General features: G+C 31.8%; 1 protein-coding gene and 1 long non-coding RNA gene across 2 annotated transcripts in view; both read right to left on the reverse strand.

Moving 5' to 3' along the window:
* Positions 1–4,877: 4,877 nt before the first annotated feature.
* LOC111715403 (uncharacterized) lies at positions 4,878–7,125 on the reverse strand. Its single transcript, XR_002768225.1, has 2 exons — positions 5,257–7,125; positions 4,878–4,987 (listed from the first exon to the last, which is right to left on the reverse strand). It is a non-coding gene; the product is annotated as an uncharacterized LOC111715403 (long non-coding RNA).
* Positions 7,126–8,101: 976 nt separating this feature from the next.
* The window catches only part of LOC111715396 (endophilin-A), a 6,017-nt gene continuing 3,393 nt past the window's right edge, over positions 8,102–10,725 (reverse strand). Inside the window, exons 7-10 of the mRNA XM_023490708.1 lie at positions 9,606–9,740; positions 9,313–9,362; positions 8,471–8,566; positions 8,102–8,171 (exon numbers count right to left, since the gene is read on the reverse strand). Of these exons, the coding sequence (XP_023346476.1) occupies positions 8,102–8,171; positions 8,471–8,566; positions 9,313–9,362; positions 9,606–9,740 (351 nt within the window). The remainder of the gene's footprint in view (positions 8,172–8,470; positions 8,567–9,312; positions 9,363–9,605; positions 9,741–10,725) is intronic.

Below are 10,725 nucleotides of genomic sequence, written 5' to 3' on the forward strand. Positions count from 1 at the left end.
TTCCACTTTTTTCTGTTCAATTTATTTTTTCTTCTTGCTTCTTGTTTGTTGTTTTTACATAAGGCCTTTCCAAATAGTTCTTTTAACATCGAGTTGTGGAGCAGGTAGGAGAGAGATAAGGAGGTTTGTAGGAAGAAGGGTATAGGGGATTTCTCCCTGTGTTCCTTCATTTTATACTGTTTCCCAGTTAGGGGAATTAAGGAATTTACCCATAACTGCACCCCATATGCAAAATGGGGAGTTGTGATCCCTGAAAGCTCTCTTGAGAGGTATCTTCCATGGTAGTCCAGTCCTCACATCTGGTCGAGTAAAAAACCGGTATCGTTGTGCATGGCTTGTATTCCCACGAGGGGTTAAACTCCTCTTTCAGTGAACCAAGCTGAAGGTGAAGTTTTGTTTTAATCTATGTAGAATTCTTGCCTCCCCTGTAGGATACTAGATGCGTAACTAAACACAGCACTTCCCCAGCTACAATTCTGGGACTGAATAGTAGGTCCGTTCTGCTTGAGAGAAAGCAGGCAGCTGTCTTTTATAGAATTAAGAATATGATATGTTCCAAGTTCAACAGAATCAGTTAGATTTAGTTTAAAAGCTTAGATATTTTTAAAAATATGTTAAGAAAAAAATGTTGTGCTATAAGTGCTTACTTCATCATGTTCTTATAATGAATTTAAATGGAAAATGTGTGAGAAAACTCAACAATTTATTTTTATTTTTTAGAAACTGAGAATCAACCTGTANTCACCTTAAAATAGATTAAATAGACATAATTTTAGAAAATATTGAAATCCTAATTAAACACATTCATATATGTTTAGATAAGATTGAGAATCAACCTGTATTTGATCCTGATTTTCACCTGAGCTAATCTTTAAAGATGAAATAGAGGATTCAGGTAATTGGAAATCTTACATTTAATTAAACAATAAATATAAATGGAACAATTCAGAAATAGATAGAATACAATAAATGCAGTTCAAAAATATTAAAGTTTTTAACGATGAAGATAATTAAATATTTCATATAAAAATCGATCTTTATCTATTCATGAGAAAACATGGATCAAGGATTTGAACCGGAACCAAAGAGAACTAAGAGAAGTATAATGGGATTTCCTTGTGATAAATGTTTATATGTTGCAACCAGAGCTTTTGACCTTAGATTACATGTTACAGACAACCATGAAGGAGTGAGATATCCTTGTTCTCAATGCGAGTGTATTGCAACTACAGCAAGTGCTCTGAATGTTCATGTTGAAAATAAACACGAAGGAGTGAGATATCCTTGTTCTCAATGCGAGTGTATTGCAACTACAGCAAGTGCTCTGAAGATTCACATTGAAAATAAACATGAAGGAGTGAGATATCCTTGTTCTCTATGCAAGTATATTGCAACTAGGGCAAGTCACCTGAAAATTCACATGGAAAATAAACATAAAGGAGTGAGATATCCTTGTTCCCAATGCGAGTATATGGCAACTAGGGCAAGTCACCTGAAGATTCATGTTGAAAATAAACACGGAAGAGTGAGATATCCTTGTTCCCAATGCGAGTATATTGCAACTTAAGCAAGTAACTTGAAAAAACATGTTGAAAATAAACATGAAGGAGTTAGATATCCTTGTTCTCAATGCGAGTATATTGCAACTAAAGCAAGTGCTCTGAAGATTCATGATGAAAATAAACACGAAGGAGTGAGATATCCTTGTTCTCAATGCGAGTATATTGCAACTCAAGCAAGTGCTCTGAAGATTCATATTGAAAATAAACATGTAGGAATTAGATATCCTTGTTCTCAATGCGAGTATATTGCACCTACAGTATCTGACCTAAAGAGACATGTCAAAAACAAACATAAAGGAGTTAGATATCCTTGTAGTAAATGTGAGTATGCTGCAACTAGAACACATAATCTAAATAAGCATATTAAAATAATGCATAAGTGTTAGGTATCTTTATTTTCAAAGTTAGTGTGTAATCAAGATAGATATGAAAGTATTTATAATTAAAAAAGCTTTCTTTAGCTTTGCATATTAATTTAAGTATGTTCTTTGATATCCTGAATATTATATGTTTCATGTAATTACAATACTTTACAAATATTTTGGTTACCAAAATCCTACTTTTACATTTTAATATTTTGTTTTCGTGCAAGTTCTTAATAAGTTCAAAAATGCTGCTGTTTTTCTTATTATAGTTAAAAATATTCATTGGTCACTCATGAACAAAGATCTTGTAGTTCAATCTTTAGTTAGTATTGTTGTTTACTGTACATTGTATAATAATAATATACTTTGCTGTGGAATCTTAATCAAAACTTTCTGAGAGAGATCATCATTGGTTTCATTGGGTGTTCCTTTCCTAGGGGGTACATCTAAATCACCTTGAACCTATCCGAATGCAGTTAAGGCTTGGAGTTCTTTTAATTTCTTTCTAAATTACTGCAAGACACTGATACATGTAATGCAGCTGACAAAGGGAAGTTCTCATTACAACAATGTCAGCAATAAACCTGCACAGATCGCCGATATCAAAAACAACTGGAATAAATATAGAAACTCGAGAGCTGATATTGAAATACTACAAATTGCCTGATCAGCTCTCGAAACTGCATATTAACCCTCCTGGGGGGGCAGGGGTATGCAGCTAATTGAATGAGCAAAACAGGACAGCCAGGAAACAAGAAGATTAGAAAAATGAGTATCTGCATTCTGCATTAATACATGTATCAAATAATTTGTTTCATAAACAAAATTAAAAATAAATAAATTGATAAAGTTAAAAAAAATCTTAAGGTTCACGTTAAAAAAAAACATGAAGGAGTGAGATATCCTTGTTCTCAATGCGAGTACATTGCAACTAGGGCAAGTTCCCTGAAGATTCATGTTGAAAATAAACACGAAGGAGTTAGATATCCTTGTTCTCAATGCGAGTATATTGCAACTCAAGCATGTTCTCTGAAGATTCATGTTGAAAATAAACATGAAGGCATGAGATATCCTTGTTCTCAATGCGAGTATATTGCAACTACAGCATGGTCTCTGAAGATTCACGTTGAAAATAAACATGAAGGCATGAGATATCCTTGTTCTCAATGCGAATATATTGCAACAACAGCATGGTCTCTGAAGATTCATGTTGAAAATAAACATGAAGGAGTGAGATATCCTTTTTCTCAATGTGAGTATATTGCAACTACAGGAGGTGATCTGAAAAAACATGTTGAAAATAAACACAAAGGAGTGAGATATCCTTGTTCTCAATGTGAGTATATTGCATCTCAAGCAGGTAATTTGAAAAGACATGTTGAAAGTTATCATGAATATGTGAGATATCCATGTTCTCAATGCGAGTATATTGCAACTCAAGCAAGTAACTTGAAAAAACACGTTGAAAATAAACATGAAGGAGTTAGATATCCCTGTAGTGAATGTGAGTATGCTGCAACTACAATACATAGTCTAGAGAGGCATGTTAAAATAAAGCATAAGTGTTAGGTATCTTTATTTTCAAAGTTAGTGTGTAATCAAGATAGATATGAAAGTATTTATAATGAAAAAAGCTTTCTTTAGCTTTGCATATTAATTTAAGTATGTTCTTTGATATCCTGAATATTATATGTTTTATGTAATTCCAATACTTTACAAATATTTTGGTTACCAAAATCCTACTTTTACATTTTAATATTTTGTTTTCGTGCAAGTTCTTAATAAGTTCAAAAATGCTGCTGTTTTTCTTATTATAGTTGAAAAGAGTCATTGGTCACTCATGAACAGAGATCTTTTAGTTCAATCTTTAGTTAGTATTGTTGTTTACTGTATATTGTATAATAATAATATAAATGGCTGATTTGCTATTGTAATATTAGACTTTCTGAAAATATAGTAATTTTCTAAAGAAAAACATTTAGGATATACAAAAATTAGGATTTTTATGTTTTCTCACAAAATAATGAACTTTTTTGTACTTAATATTTTTTTGTTGAAAATAATTTATAATCTGCAGTATTTATTTTTTTTCAAATTTAAGCTTTTTTCAGATAGAATGGCAGAGACTATTAAAGAAGAGTTAAAAATTCAGAAATACAAGGTAAACTTCATGTTATTCATTAAAGAGTAAATATACATTGTTTATGCCTTGAGTAGTTATTTCGAAGGAGGCTCGGATTTTAATGTAAAATTTTGTTTAAAACTTGGAATAATTACAGTTACTTAAAATGATTTAAAAACCTCCGTAAAAAGGAAAACAACGTTGAGAATCATGCGAGGGAGGGAACCCCCTGACGCCACGAGCCTCCATATAAAGGAAAACATTTAGAGAATAAATTAAGTAATTTCATTTGATATTTATTATCTTTTATTTAAGCGAAACCTTTTTTGAAATTTTTATCCGGTTAAGATAATCAAAAATTTGACAAATAATCTGAATCTAAATAAATTTTCCAAAAAAGACATTGCATAAATCAAATATTAAAACAATATAAACTATGTTTAATTAAGAAATTAATTTCCAAATATCCTCCTTACTGCGTAAGAAATGTTTTATTGTAAAACATAAATCTTATAAACAACTTTGTGAGTCAATATAAGTTAAAAATCATGCAGACAATCCATAAACAATAATCTTAAGTAAAATTCTTATGCCACTTTGTTGAAAAAATGAAAAATTCTATTTTCCATGTAAAAACCTTGAGTTGTAAGGAAGCTGTGCTGTATAGCTGAAGCTAGTTTACTGCATAGCGAATACTCTTACTGCATCGCGGCGGCTCGGTCTACCTAGCATATCTGAGAGTCTCACGGTGTCAGGGGGTTCCCTCCCTCATCCATGCATACCCATATTTAACAAAATAGATAATTATCAATGAGAAAAAAATTAATATTTTATAAGACGATAAATATTTATTGTTTAAATTGTACATAACAGTAATACACGTGTTAAGGAGAAATTAATGCCACACAGAGAGACTGAATAGGATATATGGACTCGTGCTAAACATGGACTTCGTTTTTAAAGTTATTTTTTTAACCGTCAAGATTTGCAGTTTTTATGCTCCACAAAAATCAGAAATGTTATTCATACTTTTCTAAGTTTGTTTTTTTATTGCATGAAGATTGATTTTTTATCTTACAGAAATCGCTTAGATAACTTCTGTAAATATAAAACAGGTAAATAGCTGAATAAATGCAAACTTAGAGATAATATTGATGTTTCATAAAACTCCAAATGTTGAGGTCTGAAAAAGAACAAAAAATAAAACCCCAGGTCGAAAACACCAATGCTTTAAAGCTGTATACGAATTGGTGAGTGCACAAAGCAATGCAAGCCGTTTGGTTTTCATCAATCTAGAGGCCAATTATTTTCCATAGAAAAGAAACTCTTTTCAGAAACTAATTGACGACTGAGATCCATACAGAGAGCGAAAAGAAAAGAAAAAATAAAGCAAAAAACATTTTAGTAAAGTGAGTGGACTTTTTGGAAGCTTGAAGTGTTACAAAATGCAGATAATTTGTAATTAAAACAAAATTAGTCAGATTTTAAAATCGTATTCAAATGTTGGAACATTTTAAATCCAATTATGAATTAGTGGAGAAAACTTTATTTAAATAGCGATGAGTGTTAAAAAATATCTTAAAAATATCTAGTGAAACCCCATTTAAGTTAAAATATCGATAAAATATCAAATGAAATTAGGGTTTCCAATCGCAATTCTGTTGCGCGGAGTTGCGCCCAACTGTTCTCGAATTGCGCGCAACTATTCTTGAATTGCGCGAAATTGCGAGGAGTTTACAGGGCTCGCAATTACGAGTAAGCAAAATCCACTTGCGTTGGAAACCCTAATTGAAATGAACTGATGGATGAAGGGCGGGACTACAACATCAGGATTGAGACACTGAACACAGAAAACATTAAAGTTGAAAGCCTGGCTAATAATCCCTAATTATAATTTTTTGGGTTTTAAATGTTTAACAGTAATTGTACTTAATGATGTGTTCGGAATTATCTTACTCCTTGATTAAACCCCGATTTTAATATATGGTTTGTTACGATGCTTTAAAATGTCATCTAGCATAAGAAAATTTCAAAATTCTTAGTAGTTCAGAATATGTAAACTGAATTCTTATTGGTTCAGAATATGTGCACTGAATTCTTATTGGTTCAGAATATCTGCACTGAATTCTTATTGGTTCAGAATAAATTGGTTCTAAAGCTATTACTTTCAGCTACTTGAAACAGTGAAAAATATATTGAATGCTTGGAATATTATCAAACCCTTCACCTTTGCCCCTTTTCCCTTAAAAAAATCAGAATACAAATTGATTCATCAAATTTCAAATGATTAAATTTAACACGTATGACGTAAGTAGTAAAACCACTGTTAAATGCAAATTTGGAATGTTAAAATTTATAAGGAACATATATAATAAACCATCACATGTTTTTTCCCTCCATAAAATTGTTTCACAATATAACCTCCTAATTGAACATTTAGAACAATATTTGTTACACATTTGATTAGAGAGATTGGACAAGAAAGTGTTAACAAAGTTTTGATATGATAAAATCAACAGGAGAATAAATGCATTCAACAATAAGAGGAAAAATGCGCCATTTTCTTGTTGAGAATTTCGTAGATTTGTCCGACGTCGGAATAAACTAGATAAAAACCAATAACTGCTATAAAGCCTGATAAACAAAATACACGAGACAAGCACTGGATATAAAAGGCTTAATGTTAGCCTGAGGTTAACAATTAGAGCCGCGGTTTAGGTGAAAACAGAGAACAAAGAAGATTTTGGACAAAGTCCTATTTTTAACCAACAATATGTGGCGAATTATGAGGAAAGAAAGTATTGAAGTAACACGAAAACAAGTAGATGGTTTGATAAGGTTTACATAATACATCTTGTTTGCTTTTAACTAAAAATTGCGGCACTTCCAAAACCGGGCTTACATGTTTGTATAAGTACATTATATAATTTGACAAAAGAGGAAGAGACTGAGGCTCTAGGAACACCCCTGGTTCATGCCTGGGAACGCCCCCCTGGCCACGCCTCTGGCTACCAGCTCGCTAGCTGTGGACTAATCACAACAATCAGGATTAGGCAGGGAGGACGAAGCTGCCTGAAAATAATAAAAATTAAACAAATAAAAATTCTTTTTTCTTTAGAAATGGGGACTGTAAATTTTATCATCTTCCGTAAATGAATTTAAAAAACTTGAGTTTTCTGTATATCTTAAAACAAATTTGTGTGTAATTTTTTTCTTTTCTTAAACATTCTTTTACAAATATCTTGTTAAAAACATCATTGGTTCATGTTCAGCGTAATTTCAAGTAACCCTCCTCCATACAAAGATGGCAATGTCCGATTCACAACAGTACCCTTTGTCTGATCAAGTATGAGTTAGATATGAATGTTCGAAATTTTGAAAATGAATTATTCTTAATTGTGATTTTTCTACAACAGTAACTTGCACATGTCTATACTGCATGAAAATATACAGGAATTATCAGAATTAAATAATTTCAAACCTCGAAAAACTTCCAGTTTATTGTTCAAGATTTAAGGGCATTGTTGTGAATCAGGCATTGCCATCTTTGCATGAAGGGTCACGTGAACATTATGCCACGTCTCAAGTCCACCAAAAACCGGTTTCAATATAGCGCCGGCTTAAATCTTGAAACATAGAATATACAATTTTAATTGGAACCATTTATGTTTGAGACGCGTGTCAAAATTCTTTTAATTCGGCCTCAGTCCTTTTTTGAAGTAAAAAATGGATTTTATGACTTCAGTTAAAACCAGAACTTATGATCCGGATAGATGAAAGACTGATAACGTAAAATCTCCCTGAGCTAACCGGCAAAAATGAAAATGAACCAATTGAAATAATTTTTTTTTTGGTAAAAAAATTGCCTGAAAATTATAAAGATTAAACAGAATGGAAGAAATGAGACAAGTGCTTATAGATATAACTTCCCACTTTTCCATGAAACAGCAGTAGAGTATCAATGTACTTTTATCTTTCAATATTCGTCAAACTTTTTAATAAAAATGACATTGATAAAAATTGTGGACAGCAAATTAAAAAAGAATAACAATTTAGTTGACCAACACGGTCACATAGTTTATCGGGAAGAATCCCGACTTCCCGTTCAGGGTTCCTTCAAACCTGAACAACAATATCATGCTCAGGATTTATTTAATCATTTCCCCAACCCTCTACTCAATAATCATGCTTTAAAAATAAATAAAAATTGATTTCCCCAGCCCTCTTCTAATCATGCTTTTTTCACAAAGATAAAAAAATCATTTCTAAATTTGATTTTTTGGGGAAAGAAAAAGTGCAGTTTGTAATTTGCAAGCATTGAAAAAGGCAGATTTAGTAATAAATTTGTCATCAAAATTTTGCGGTGCCGGGCGAAGCTGATTGGATTAAGCAGGGGGTGCAGGATGATTATTAATGTTTACCAGTTGTCATCCAGTTTCTGCTTAAGGGTGATGATGTCTCCCTCCTTGAACCCCAGCTCACCAGCATTCTCTGGTTCAAAATCGTACAACGCCTTTAGAAATTAGAGTTTGTTAACATTAAATCAGAGTTGTTTACATTTGTTTACAGTACATAATGTTCAAAATCATACACCGCCTTTACAAATTAGAGTTTGTTTACATTTAATATGATTTGTTTACATTTGTTTACAGTTCTTAATATTTGAAATTATAACCCACCTTCAGAATAATGAGTTTGTATATATTGTACATGTTTATGACACTTTTTGCAGTACAAATAAAGAAAACATTTGTTAGGTTCTATGTACACAGTACACTACACATTGGTAAAATTCTTCAGTACACATTTTATTTAAATTAATAATTATAGGATAAATGAATGAAAGAATGAATAAATGAATAAAACAACTGATTAAATGAATGCTTAAATGAATTAATGCATGAACAAAGGAACAAAAAAACAAAGGAACAAAGGAACAAAGGAACAAAGGAACAAAGAAACAAAGGAACAANTCCGCGAGAAATCTTGCGTCTGCGCAGTCGGACTGTAAACAGTTCCTAAACTAGTTCTTTCACAATACATTCCGTACAGATCTTCAGGAGGAACTCAGAAATACACAGGGGCGACAAACAGACTTTCTATACGCAGCATGGCTCGCGTAACAACAACCCTAAAAAGGGATGCAATCTAAGTTTACATTCCTGGTTTTAGGGTTGCAATGTAAATGTCTGGAATAAAATAGTATAATTTTTTTTGGAAAAAAAACCCACTTAAATATAAAATTTTTAAAATGAATATTTACCCGCAGGAGAGGCCCCAGAAGAAACAGGGGTGCCAGCCACGGGCAGGTTGCTAAAAAAAAAAATAATTAATAGTTAATGAAGAAAAACAAAACAGAAAAATAAAAAACAATCTACTTCTGACAAACAAATAACTAATAAATAAATAATTGACAAAAATAAAATAAAATAAAAACCTGTTGAAGCCATTTAAAAATCCATTATTGTTACTATAGGAGAATGGTTTTGAAGGGGCGGGGCGGGTTGTGGTGGGCGGAGCACTTGCAGCAGAAGGCAGTCCCCACGCATTTTTCACCGGTGCGGGAGAACTTTCAGGAAAAACTGTCCAAGAATTGGCGGGAGCGGCGGGTTGGCAGAACCGCTGAGACGGGGAGGGCTGGGAAATCCGCGAATTTATTTCCGCACTTTCCCAGGGATCAAGGTTTGCTACCTGATCGCACACCAAGTTCATTACAATTTAATGGAAGTTGGGAAAAGAAACGTCTTGCAATTATTTTTAGATAAATATTTTAACAAACATCAGTTCCCAGAAGCCAGACAAATCACAAAATAAACAAATAAAATACAACAAGACATCTCGTGAAAAGAAGTAAGTTTTTAAAAATCAAATCAGACTTTTTGGGACTCCCAACGACCAGACTTACAATTTTTATACATTTTTTACCAAAATGGTTGTAACAAACATATGTGATTGTTTTTAAGAGAGAAAATTGATGGATTTCCATTCTTAAAATATAAATTGTTTTTTAACGATTATTATTTTTTTCTAAATTATTTTAATCTTTCATTCTGAAGAAATAAAAATTCATGAATAAAACCCCATCGATTTGCTGTAAGATTTACAGTGAAGATTTGTTATCTTTATTTAAAAATTCGCCAGGAGAAAATATAAATAACATTTTTTTTTTAAATAGACTTAACAGGACACAAAAAAATAAGCAATGTAAGAAACAAAAAGCTAAATAAAATAAAAAAACAAAAAAATTTAAAACAGAAAAATTAAAAAATTAAATTCTTGTTTTTAGCAAGAAAAAGTTTGTATCTTCTATCTGTACTGTACCCATTAGGAAGTGAGGACTACCGAGCTTTAATTTTTTACTTTATGAAATGAAACGGATCGTAAATTCTTTGTGAAATACTCCACAAAAAAGAACAGAGACCGAAAATAAAATCTTCAAAAAGGAAAAAGTAATGTTGCAAACATCTAAGTACAAGTGATATTACTTGGCAACCTCTCGTGACTATCTAATTATCTTAACCTGACCTGGGGTAGTATAATCACTAGAGGTTGTTAGGAAATATGGCCATGGGATCCAAAACTTTCGTAGAATAAATAAACCTCAAAACAAAAAAAACAGAAAACGAATCAAATAAAAATAAAAATTAATCAAAAAGAATTAAATAAAATAAAAAAT

This window comes from Eurytemora carolleeae, unplaced genomic scaffold, assembly GCF_000591075.1.
Source record: "Eurytemora carolleeae unplaced genomic scaffold, Eaff_2.0 scaffold1741, whole genome shotgun sequence".
NCBI lineage: Eukaryota > Metazoa > Arthropoda > Copepoda > Calanoida > Temoridae > Eurytemora > Eurytemora carolleeae.